The following is a 13,445-nucleotide window of genomic DNA, read 5'->3' as shown; positions in this document are numbered from 1 at the left end:
CAATTACTAAGAAAAAGGCTTTTATATCTCCAAGTATGATTATGGAAGTGTTTGTTTTGCCCTTTAATTCTGTTAGATTCAGCATCGTGCATTATGAAATTCTGTTATTAGGCATAAACATGCAGTTGTTATGCCTCCTGATGCATTGACCCTTTTGTCATTTTGAAATGTCCCTGGTTTATTTCTGGTAATACTCTTTGTCTTTAAGTCTACCTCATCTGATATTAATAAAGCTCCAGCCTTTATAAGCCTACTGTTTGTGTAGCATATTTTTTGCCATCCATTTACTTTCAACTTATTAAACTGTAATCCTTGGGATATCATATAGTTGGGTCTTACTTTTTTTGTTCGTTTTTGTAGTCTCTGCATTTTAATTGGGGTGTTTAGTCCATTAAAATTGAATGTAATTATTGATATGGTTGGATATAAGTTTACTATTTTGCTATTTGTTTTCTGTTTGACCCTCTGTTTTTTGTTTCTGTTTTCCTTTCCTGCATTCTTTTTGCTTAATTGAACATTCCTTCAGATTCTCCTTCAAGTTATTTATTAGGTTCTTAACTATGTTCTCTTTGTATTTCATCTGTATGTGTAGTTACTCTAGGGATTACAGCATGTATTCTTAACTTTTTGCAGACTCTTATAGCTAATATTGGACCATTTTATTTTCATCATAGAAATGTTGCAACTAAATTACCAAATCAGTCCATTTACTGCCCCGTTCATCCTTAATGTTATGATGTCATATGTATTCATCTACATATTTTATAAACACTATAAGACAGTGTTACAATTTTTGCATTAGACAGTCATGTCTATTTAAATTAAATCACTAGGAAAAAGTAATCTTTTATATTTACCCAGACATTTACCATTTCTGATGCTCTTTATTCCTTCCTCAAGAATTTACTTTTCAACTGCTATTTCCCTTCAGACTAAAGAATTTCTCTTGCACTTTCTGTATCGCAGGTTGACTGTTAACACATTCTTATAGCTTCAGTTATCTGAAATACATTTTGCCTTCATTCTTAAAGGATACATTTTTGGATGTAGAATACTGGACTGACGCCCATTTTCTTTCTGCATACTTAAGTTATTTTTTTTTGTGTTTAATATGTATTTAGTTCTGACTGCTTTCAAGATTTTTTCCTTTATGATAATTTTCCTTTATGTTTATTCCACTAGAAGTTCACTGAACTTCTTGAATCTTTTGAAATTTTTGTCTTGCACTAAATTTAGGAAATTTGTAGCCATTATTTATTCAAAGAGTTTTTGTTCCTAGTTTCTCTACTTGCCTTTTAATTACAATCATACATATATTAGCATATATTAGCCCTTTTAATATTTAGCCATTGGTCCCTGAGACTCAGGTTTATTATTTTTTCAATCCTTTTAGTCTCTGTTGTTCAGACTGAATAATTTTTGTTGATCTGACATCATTTTCACTAACTCTTCTCTCACCTTCATTCTGCTTGTAAGCCTATCCAGTTAATTTTTTTTTAATTTTTAATTTTCTTTTCTTTTCTTTTTTTTTTTTTGAGACGGAGTCTTGCTCTGTCGCCCAGGCTGGAGTGCAGTGGTGTGATCTTGACTCACTGCAACCTCCACCTCCTAGGTTCAAGCAATTCTCCTGCCGCAGCCTCCTGAGTAGCTGGGATGACAGGTACCCCCCACCATACCTGGCTAATTTTTGTATTTTTAGTACAGATGGGGTTTCACCATGTTGGTCAGGCTGGTCTCAAACTCCTGACCTTGTGACCCACCCACCTTGGCCTCCCAAAATGCTGGGATTACAGGTGTGAGCCACCGTGCCCAGCCCCAGTTAATTTTATAATTTCAGATAATGTATCTTTCAGTTCTAGAACTTCTTATTGGTTCTTTTTTCGATATTTTCTTCTGTTTCTCTGATGAGATTTCCTGTCTTATTCATTTAAGCATTTTTTATTTACATCTTTGAATACAATTTTAATTGCTCCTTTAAAGTTTTTGTCTGCTAATTCTAACATTTGAGTGACTTTGGGATTGGTCTGTATTGTCTTCTGAAAATGGGTCACATTTTTCTTTTTCCTTGCTTGTGAAGTAATTTTGTATGTATCCTAGTTATTCCTGTAATTGCTACATTGTAGAGACTCTGGATTCTGTCTTGTTCATCTGAAAAGCATTGATTTTTGTTTGTTTTAGCAGGCATTTAATGGTTAGGTTCAAACTGCAAACTCTTGTGGGATGCCCTCAAATCTTTACTTATTTTGCCCTTAGTCGGTATTTTTGGAGTTTTCCCTGCACATGTGTGGTTTCACAAGTCAGCTGTAGACTTGAACTGAATGTATGCACAGAATTTAGGACTCTTCCTTTCTGACTCTATCCTTTCCAGGATTCCTCTCTCATTTTCTAGTTGTTTGGTTACCTGGCACCTCATCCTCTGGTTCTTCAGACAGATAGACTGAGGAATTTTCATCAGAGCTTTAGTTGCTCTGCATGTTGTGACTGGAGCCTGCCCACAGGCTGAAAGCTGCAACAAACAGGTAACTAACTCACTTAGTGTCATTTCTTTTTCTGTGTTGATTCCCCTCTAGATCAACCTGGTTTCAATAATTTTCCAGTGCTTTCAGGTAGTTAATTTGTTGTATTTTTGTTTGTAGTTTGTGGTTGTTCCATGCAGGAGAATTCCTCTGATAAGAGGTTACTCAGCCATTATGGAAAGTAATGTGGCAAATGTGGTATGGTGAAGTACAAGCTTAATAGTTATCTTATTGTTTTAAAATATCCAGAAAAGGAAAAGAGTATGATGTATATAATACACACAGACACACACACACACACACACACACACACACACACACACACACACACAGATGGAAAGAACTGTTTTAACTCCATAGTTCATTTCATAAAACATTGGAGCAGAACACATTTCCAATGTAAGTGTAGATAGTTTATTATATGTCAAAAGAAAATTCTGAAATTATTTCATAAAATATATATATATGGAAATAAACCTTCTGGGATGTATTGTGACTATTTTCAGGGATGTTATACTGGCAGTAATTACATTTTAAAACCCATACAGATCACTGAAACCTTGGGCTGATTTACAAGTTCCGTTGTGTATTTTATAGGTAATTTTTTTTTTTTACTTCTGATGTATGTTTTGTTTTGATTCAGTTAACATAAAAGAATAACTTCTGATTTTAAAAAAAATTGGGCTGGGCATGGTGGCTCACGCCTGTAATCCTAGCACTTTGGGAGGCCGAGGTGGGTGGATCACCTGAGGTCAGTTCGAGACCAGCCTGGCCAACATGGTGAAACCTCATCTCTACTAAAAATACAAAATTAGCCAGGTGTGGTGGCACACACCTGTAGTCCCAGCTACTCGGGAGGCTGAAACAGGAGAATCGCTTAAATCCGGGAGGTGGAGGCTGCAGTGAGCCGAGATCGCGCCACTGCACTTCAGCCTGGGAGAGACAGAGTGAGACTCCATCTCAAAAAAAATAATAATAAAATAAAATAAATTAATAGATACTTCCTAATAAGATTGTCACTTTCTAGGAAATGTTCTTTTCATGATTCCTCTTGTACTCTGTAGGTTCTTTGTGAAGCAGGAGGCAGAATCTGTGTTTTGATTTTACTTTCACCTCTGTGCCAGTAGTTTTCCTCCCTGTTGTATCTCCTTTATTTTATATTTCTTTCTCTTAACATTTGTTATTGCCTCTGGTTTTTTATTTTTTATGTGTAGTAGGAAAGAAAGGAATATTGATTACATTATTTGATTTTTTTCTTTATTACTACACGTTTTTACTTGCCTAGCCCTTATCTTTTCTTCTTCGCTGTTGTAGAATATTTTTAATGTTTTACTCAATGAGTTGGGAATTTGAAGAAGTAAAAGCAAGGACTCCATATACTCTCATTCTACTGGGGAGGTCCTGCTTGTTGAATTTTTAGGTATTTCAAGATGTTCCAGTCAACTGACAAGGACTTCTCACAGTGTCAGAACTGTAGTAATGATGAGACTAATGCAACTAACAAATAGTTCTGGTATGTAAATAACCACTTTTGCATGTTTACTTCACCAGAAAATTCTCTGGAGTATAGCAGTATCCTGTATTCTTAGTTAGAAATTTGGCAAACCACTTGGATGCTTTCAAAGGAGATTTTGAGTTAATTATGCTAATCAAAAATAAGAATATATTTTAATCAGATGTGAAATTCTATAAGATTAGTATATATATCTTCATTTCTTAATTCTTCTAAAAAAGGAAAAATAAAGCTTAAGTTTGCTTTCTTAGAACTTTCTAAATAATATGAAAGTTAATTAAACTCGAGGTTTTAGTGTATTTCTTACTGTAAAGCCATTATGGAACTTGGAAAATACCAGTCACTAATGTGGACCGTATTTCCTTTTATGTAGGTTATCAATGGAGATTTGACTTTTACTTTTTTATACTAAATTCCTTAGTTCTTTTGTTGTCATAAAATATAAATAAATATTTTTGAAGATGTACATCTAGTTTGTAATGCGTTTCTTTGGATATTCTGGTTGTACTAAATCTTTAGAGTGATCCACTATATGGGTTCTTCTCTGTATGATAACAATTAATTCTGTCCAGTTGGTTGATCATAAAGAAGGTAGAATTTTCTACCTTTTTACCTTAAACAAATGGTGAGATGCTTATTGTTATAAGACCAGGTAGGCTGCTGCCTGTAATAATTGTTAATTTTTAGGTATAATGTTGACACGTAAAGATACTCTCTGGCTTATACTTGGGAAAACTTTGTTACTTGTGATTCTGAACAACACCCTACTTTTAAAAGTTGTTTTAATGTATGAAATACCCTATTATCCAGTGTATAGGTTCCAAAAGTTAAAATATTCAGTTATATTATATATCAATATATCTTATATATTAATTAATATATATCAATATAATATATCTTATATATTAATTAATATATATCAATATTATATAATACTATTAATATATTATAAAAGTTAAAATATTCAGTTATATCAACAGAGATTAAGGAACAAAATACAATTCAGTGAAGTCATTGTTTTCATACATTGCTTTAAAAATATTTTCTTCATTTTAAAGATATCTAGATCTATTTGAATATTCATGTTTTCCACTATCAATGATGCTTGTTTGTGTATTTCTTAAGTCATCTAGGGTTGCTGTCCGAAAGAAGAGTACCTTTATTTCTAAAGTGTTTTTCTAGTGTAATTAATGCAAACAGACTCATTATCTAGATGCAAGGACTTTAAAGAAGTCTGAAAAACAAAAAACAAATGAACTTACCCAGGGCTAGAGTCCATGTTAGGCTTGTAACTAAGCTCAGTTTCACTTGCTGGCCTTCTGATTTAATCCATACTGATTAATATTTTCTGTATGGACAAGTTTGGTCCATTAACCTAAAGATAATTTATGATTAAACTCTGATATTCTCCCACGTTGTAAATCTTCTGGTATTTTCTTCATTGTAATAAAAAATATCATGCTGTAGTAACTAATTCTTGCCCCACATCCTTTTTCTCCCCTTTAGAAAAATTGGAAGCTCCACCACCCACCCCAGGACAGCTGAGATATGGTAATGGTTCTATAATTGTTAAATATATGTTCATCTATCTTTTGGCCTTGAAATAACTGTATCATTCATTGATAGCACAGAAAAGTCAGTAAATTAAATCTTTCCAGATAGAGTGGATTATCCTGTTCATTATATGAAGCACAAAGTTTATAAACTTGGCTAAGGATGTAACACAATATTGTAAAATATCTAATATTGTTAAAAATATCTAATATTATTAAAATATTGTTGCCATTTAGAAATAGAATTATTTTTATGATAGAAGTTTTCTTAATTTCTAGGAAAAAGGATGTATTTACTTTAGTTTGAATTTAAGTTGGGTAAATGCAGAACTAGAATTTCTAGGCCCAAGGCTAGATACAACTGTTCTCTGGTAGAGAAAATGTTTCTGGCTGGCTGTTTGTAAGAATGAAAAGAATAAAGTTTATTTAAAACTACGTGAAGAAGGACCTTATTACAATGCTGCTAGTGTTCTTTCTTTTCTCTATTATGATAGGAATAAATACTCAAGAATAAATAAATATTCAAGAATATACCAAAATAATGTAAAACAAGTTGGGATGTTATTATAAAGATGGAAGAAGTGAATTATTTAACAGTATAGTGAATTAGAGTAGGTTGTAAATTAAAGCTAAATATGAAATGTGATTTGCTAACAACTGGCAAGTTATAGAATAGTGTTTCTGAGAGTAAATTGAAGAAGCCACAAATTAGTAGGAGATCATTACATACTAGAGAGCAAATTTATATAATTTTTAAAAAAACCTAATGACCAGTTATTTTTTCTCTGACAGGTAGAATGTAATTTATATTAGAGATTAGTAACTTTCCTCAGATACCAAAACAATTTAAGAATTCTTTAAGACTTGTGTTCCCAAGTAATTTATGATTCTCCCACCTTAGATTCATACAATCTATAGTTCGTAATACTGTATACTATTATCATTTTTTGTAGGTGATATTGAAATTTACTGTTTGTATGGCTGTGTTATCATACCTAAACCCCTTTAGGGCTGGGAACCAAGTGTTATTTATCTTTGTATCTCAGGTGCCCAGTGGAGTGCTCTGTACATGTTTATTTAACTTTTTGAAAAACTATATTTTTTCCTTTTAGTTAAAATAAATTATAATTTTTAGGACATATTTATATAGGTATAAACACTAAAAACATACATTGTATAGTTCAAAGTGATTGTTTGTAACAGAGTGCCTTGGTTTTACTGACCAAGTTTTTACTAAGATAGCAATTAGTGTAATCTTAACTTAATGGGCTTATCACCTAATTTTAAGATATTTGTAACTGGCCAGTTTTAGAGATGCTATTAAAAGAATCCCAAAATGCTAGTTAATCCTAACCAGTTTCATCATTATTTTTCTGTACTTAAGTAGCTTTCTCTTCACTGTAAATGTTTTATTTAGTGAATTTTTAGAATTTCATTATACTCTTCTAACCTGTTAAATTTGTAATGTGTATTGGTTCTGGAAGCTGCTTTTTATAAAATTTTGAGTGTTCAGTAAATAACCAGATTTAGGCAATAAGTTAAAAAACTAAGGCTAGACTCTTTAATTGAAAAAAAAAATCTCATTTTATTAATGTTCTACTTGATTTTTACCACCTTTAATAAATAATATTCTTTGTAATTAAAAATGTTGTCCTTGATCTTGGACATTTTTACTTAAAACAAGAAGAAATTTTAAATGACCTATTTTATACCTATTATGTACTGTTTTATATAATATTGTATAGCTATAATAATATTGAATATAATAGTATTCTTATACTGTATATAGTATTGTCCCGTGGTCTTAGTCATTTATAGTGGTTGTGGGTAGAAGTGCTTTTTTTTGAGTGCTTATTAGCCTTCCCTGCTAGGTGCAGAGCTCAATATAGTAATATCGAATTTTTATAACTTCTGGATTATATTTCAATTATACTTTCTGTGGAGATAACTGCATTAAAAGAAAAAAAGACTCTAAAAATTAATAAACACATATAACCAGTTGGTTTAAGGGATTATTTTTTTGGACGTAGTATAAAACTCAGCATTTTAATGTTTGTTGAGAAAAGTCCTCAGTTGAACGGATGTTCACTATACCTTGGCAATTTTATAGATTAATTAGAATAAAGTGTTTTACCTATTCCCAGCTTTTAATCTGTTTCACAGTCTGCCTTCAATTCTCCCAATCTGGAATTCTCTTCCTTTCCAGGTTAGTGGTCTTCAACTTAATGAAATAATATTTTTTGAGCATCTACCATGCCCTCAATATTCTGCTGAAGATGTAAATATGAAAGAAATGAGAATAAATGTATAAAAATATGTAGGTATTAGTTCTTCCTAGTTACAATTTTTTTTTTTTTTAAGATGGGGTCTTGCTCTGTTGCCAGGCTAGAGTGCAGTGGTGCAATCTTGGCTCACTGCAACCTCTGCTGCCTGGGTTCAAGTGATTCTCCTGCCTCAGCCTCCCAAGTAGCTGGGACTACAGGCACGCACCACCACACCCAGCTAATTTTTGTATTTTTAGTAGTGATGGGGTTTCACCATATTGGCCAGGATGGTCTCGATCTCTTGACCTCATGATCCGCCCGCCTCAGCCTCCCAAAGTGCTAGGATTATAGGCGTGACCTAGTTACACTTCTAATATCTCAGATCATTGAATTTATATACCCAATAGATGAAGTAAGGTGTGTTTTTGGTAGCAAGAAGTGAAGTGATAGTTTGATTTAAATCAAATGTTGATTGTTTATAGTTTGCAATAGCATTTGGGAATATTGATGAATTTTGAGGGGGGAAAAAGACTGCACATAGATGAGGTAATATAGATGAGATAATCACCTTTTTCTAACATTTCTTTAAAAAAATTAGTTAGTGAGTAAAAGCACCCAAATAACTTTTCTGACATTTGATTTAGGACATTTTCATTATTTCTAATACAGAAATCGATTTTATAATATCAGACTTTAGTCATAATAGAAAAAGAGATTAATGTCAGTAGCAATCAGGTAAAATGTGGTACTCATATATGTTTACTAATTTGTTCTGTTAATTGTATGTATATATTTGTGTGTGTGTGTGTGTGTGTGTGTTACCAGTAAGAAAACACAAAAGTCTAACACAGTTATTTTTACATGTTTTATACTTTTTCTGGTTTGTTTTGTTTTTTCCCAATATAGTTTCTACTTATAGCAGTAGCAGCATCTATTGGCTCTGGAAAATGAGAATCAAATTCTAGAGATTATCAAGTCTGTTTAGGATACTTTGATCATATCATCTGTTTTTGTCATTCTAAGTTATAGAAATCTTAAAATATATTTTTCTGTTTTTGATGTTTTTCAGTATTCATCCACAATGCGATACCTTTCATAGGGTTTGGCTTTTTGGATAATGCAATTATGATTGTTGCTGTAAGTTCTTTCTCTCACTGCTTCTATTTTGAGTTCATAAATTAATGTGGTCTACATTTTCCTAATAATTTTTCTATTGTGATTATAAAGTTTTAATATCATAATGAAGAAGGATATTTTTTACTATATCTCACATTAGACTATAGCTCAATTTTAATTAAGCTATATTTAATATTTATTAATCATTAAGACTTTAGGTAAAGCATTTAGACAAATAGACTTTTGGTAGACTTTTGGTAGAGCATTCAGACAGAACATTAAAGGCCTATATTGTCCTATTCTAATTTCAACATTCTTAATAAAGAAAAATAATATGTAAAATGTTCTGATGTTCTTTAATGGTGTTGGCAATTATCACATATATAGGTAATTATTTGATTTAGTTCCTTGTTCAATTTTCCAATGTGAAAATGTTTTAAAGCATGTTTTGATACATAGTCTAGCCTTCAGTCTAGCCATTGTTTAAAGTTTCAATTCAATTAAGTGACTGTATCTCCCTTTTGCCTTGTTCCATTGTAGTGTTAAAAAAAAATTCCCCTTTGTTGTGGTATTTTAATGTAAGGGTGCTCCTTAAACCTGTTTAAGCTCAGAGATGGCTGACTTACCTTTCTTACTACTATATAAGGCCTGTTAATGGATACCAATATTAGGTTCATATTCTAAAGTCAGAAGTAGATCCATAATTAAAATGCAAGTCTTCAAAAACTGCCCAGTGCTCTGTCTGTTTTCAAGAACATACCAAGTGTTAGCTACAGCTTATGAATTTATCATAATGGGGTTTTCATTACAATTAGATTTGATTTACATTAATTGTTTAAATAATCTAGCCAACTCAGATTTTAGTAGTTTCCGAGAAGGCAGTGTGGTTCTAAATAGTTGAATAAGTTTCTCACATTCACAGATACATAAATTGGCCAGTTTTATTCTTATATACATATTATGAAAATGCCATAATCAGTCAAAAAACTATTCACTTCTCTTATTTTGTCCAAGTAAAATAGATTGATCACAGTCCAGTTATTATGGCAATTATCAACTTTCAATACATATTTTTAGAATACCTTATGTGAAGTCATTCTTTTCAGATATTAGCATTAGATTGAAGGTAATAGATCTTCAGTACATTTAGTGGGAGGAGAAAAAAATATCATGTACTTTGAATACCAGTTTATGAGTTCCCAGGTGGGGTCTTTATTTAAACTCGTTTGAGAAAATCGAAGTGCTTCATAACTAGAAACTTTTCTCAGTTAGGACTTAGAGAGTTCGTTTTCAGTTTCACTGACTCTAACTTTTAAAAACATTTTGTAAATGATAGCTAAAGTGTAGGAGACTACTGAAAAAGTGGAATGACCTTAGGATTGTTGAATGTGAGGAAAATATACATGAGAGATGCAGGTTTTCTTTTTGGTGTTTTGGAGATCACGTGTACTACAAATGGACATAAATAGATTTGGTTTCAAAGTAGGAATTTTAAAAGTAATTTACGTTGTATAGATTATAAAATTTATGTAAACATCGTTTATTCAAGAATGGTTTTGTTTGCTATATAGTCTAGCCTTATGTCCAGATTGATGGGGATCAGCTACCAAACCAAACACCCACATTCTAGAGTCAAATTATTGTAGTAATTTGTAGTTCACTATTTGGTGTTCCCCAGGTCTGTGCCTCATTGTTAGTATAACTAAGAGTGCACTATTTTTCCAGGCCTGAGATGGCTGACTCCAAATTAGTAATACCTGTTATTCTGTTTCTATTGAAATACAGTTTCAGGGGCTTATGGGCCATTTTGTTTATTTTTTCTTATTTTTTTCCCCAGCACATCCAGAACACAGAAAATCAGTTTTTATTTAAATAATACTGAAATAAATGTTTAAGCCACTGACTTCAGTACCTGGTTAAGAGTAGTAGGTGTGGCAAAAATATTATCCTGTGATAGTTGCAAACTAATTCAGAGACAATAAAATTTTCCAGTGAGGCTTCGTAATATAGAATGCTGAGACTAAAACATATAAATAATGTAACTGTAGAATCTATGAAAGGGGAAATAAGTGATTATTATCTTAAGAATGTTTTTCATCTTTTAATTAAAAAAATACTGATCAACCCCTCTCATTGTGGGACAGCTATGACTGTTTTAAGATAGTAAGTTGAGGAGATAGTTGATTCTTCTTTTTTTTTGTACCATAGACATTTGATGTTTTCCTCCTTCCTGTTAGGTGTACTTTCCCACCCTAGTTGTAGTCGTAAAAACAAATTCAAACGAAAACAAAGAGGTGTGTAACCTCTTGTAATAGATTTGGCCTTTATATTGGTTGGTGTTCATATTAAGCCTTTTGTTTCATAGTTTAAAAAATATTTTTATATTATTGGATTGCTTTTTATAACTTATATTTTAGGGTTAGTTTTGGGTTACTTTACTTACAGTTTAATTGGATAGAATTTATTAGAATTCTAGAGTAGATTAATTGTATTAAGGATAATGAACCAGGTATAACTTTAAGACAACTATTAGTATTCGGTTTATTTATAATTTCTACCTCACCTATTAACACAAAATTTGATGTAACTATGGGACACAGTAAAGAAGTGGATAGTCCATTGCCCCCAAACCATCTTTGACTTTATATGGGGCTTTTCCTGCTGTTAGAAGGACCTTCAGCTGTGTTACATTCAACCAAATGATTAAGCACTTAACTATTTTTTAAATGTATGTATTGCAAGAGATTCTTCTTTGGCCACTGCCAGCGATTCATTGCTGTTAAAGATGCCATATTTATTAGACTGTTGTTATCAGGTGCCTCTCTTCTATATTGGTGCTCCAGTTTTTTTGCATTCAGATATGATGATACGTATGTTTATTCTTTTTCTCTGCCTGTTTTTACCTTTTCTTCCTCTTTATTTCTTCTTCAGAAATCTGTTTCTTGGGGTATATTTACAACCTTGTCATTTGAACTTTGTGCATCAGGACAAAAGACTTTTGAACTTCAATGCATCAGACTGTTGGGTCCATATTCGGCAAGAATTATATCTTAAAGTGATGCAGCCAAAAGCTCTAGGGGAAGGAAACTTGAGGAAAACTCTTTTCAGTTCTGTAAATAATTGATGAGTAATGCATTATTTCTACATAAAATACAGGGCGTTTTTTTCCCTCCACAAATATCACTGAGATTTGAAACATTTTTTAGAAATGTTCAAGCATCAGTATTCAAGAGAACTCTTGAAAATTAAGTCTTCTAATGGCAGCATTGCTCAGGGATTATAATTGAATTAGCACAATAGATCCTAGGATTTCTTCTTTATTCTGTTAGAATAGTTTAATTGTCTTCACTTCAGTTCCTCCTCTTTAAAATGAAAGTAAAATATGAGCCCCTCTTTTCTTCAGAGGAATGATGATATACATATAGAAAGTCTTAAACTCTGTCATTAAATTCAGTGGCGATACGATGGGGCTTTGTTTTGAGTGTAGATCTATTGTACTAAATGCCGTTGCTGCTTATAAATTGAATGTATAGTTTCACTACTTAATGGTTAAAGAGCTAAGTGTTATAAGGATAATTTTATAAACCCCAATTTCCCTAGAAACTGGTTTAGTCTCCTTTTAATCTTTTGATAGAGTAAATAACAATAGTATAGATGTATAGTTCAGAATTTAAAATCAGTGTGAGTCAGTCTTGTTTTCAAAGAGCTTTAAAGCATTTTTCTCTGTGGTAGAAAAATAGAAATTCTAGATTTTTAATGATGAACTATATTTCTACATGTGTTGCTAATTTTATTTTTATAAGCCTAATTTGAGTGAATAAAATGTTATTGATGTTATTTCTGTATGAATGCATATATTTAATAATTTAATGAATTACTATATTATATGTGCATATATGATGTATGTAATTTTGCAGCACTAATATGTTGATTTAACTATTGTATCTGTTTTTATTAATGCTTTGCTATTCTTTTATAGTCACTTTCAGCTTTAATTTTTAAGATTAATTTTTTATCATATTTCAGGGAACCCATATTGAAATGTCTATTGGAATTATTTTGGGAATTTCAACTATGGCAGGTATTTAACAGTAGTAAATGTTATTATTTCATTGTACATTTATAAAACATTTCAGTAGATTAGGTTTAGAGGAGGGTAATTTATTTGAATGAGTTTACTCATTGAGATATCTGTTAATTTTCTTCATCCTATTCTTCTGATTCTTAGTTTTGTACATGTAGCACTTTTTCTGAAAATTTTAGGTACTTTATATTATTAGTTATTGGATAACAATACTCTGCTATATTGATTTCGTTAAGACAAGATTTTCTGGCAATTCAGTGTTACCCCTAAACATTTCTACCCTTGGTCTCTTTTATTTATTTATTTATTTAGAGATGGGGTCTCACTCTGTCACCCAGGCTGCAGTTCAGTGGTGCAATCTCAAGCTCACTGCAACCTCCACCTCCAGGTTCAAGGGAT

At 31.7% G+C, this 13,445-nt stretch overlaps 1 protein-coding gene across 2 annotated transcripts in view; it reads left to right on the top strand.

Annotated features, from left to right (window-relative positions):
- The window catches only part of TMEM65 (transmembrane protein 65), a 66,488-nt gene that overhangs the window by 36,071 nt on the left and 16,972 nt on the right, over positions 1–13,445 (top strand). For both annotated transcript variants that reach the window (XM_034966564.3, XM_034966566.4), the window contains exons 2-4: positions 5,536–5,580; positions 8,916–8,983; positions 12,989–13,043. In XM_034966564.3, coding sequence (XP_034822455.1) covers positions 5,536–5,580; positions 8,916–8,983; positions 12,989–13,043 — 168 coding nt within the window. The remainder of the gene's footprint in view (positions 1–5,535; positions 5,581–8,915; positions 8,984–12,988; positions 13,044–13,445) is intronic.

Source organism: Pan paniscus, chromosome 7, assembly GCF_029289425.2.
Source record: "Pan paniscus chromosome 7, NHGRI_mPanPan1-v2.0_pri, whole genome shotgun sequence".
Taxonomy (NCBI): domain Eukaryota; kingdom Metazoa; phylum Chordata; class Mammalia; order Primates; family Hominidae; genus Pan; species Pan paniscus.
The sequence above is the reverse complement of the archived record's forward strand: the minus strand, read 5'-3'. Positions and strand labels throughout refer to the sequence as shown.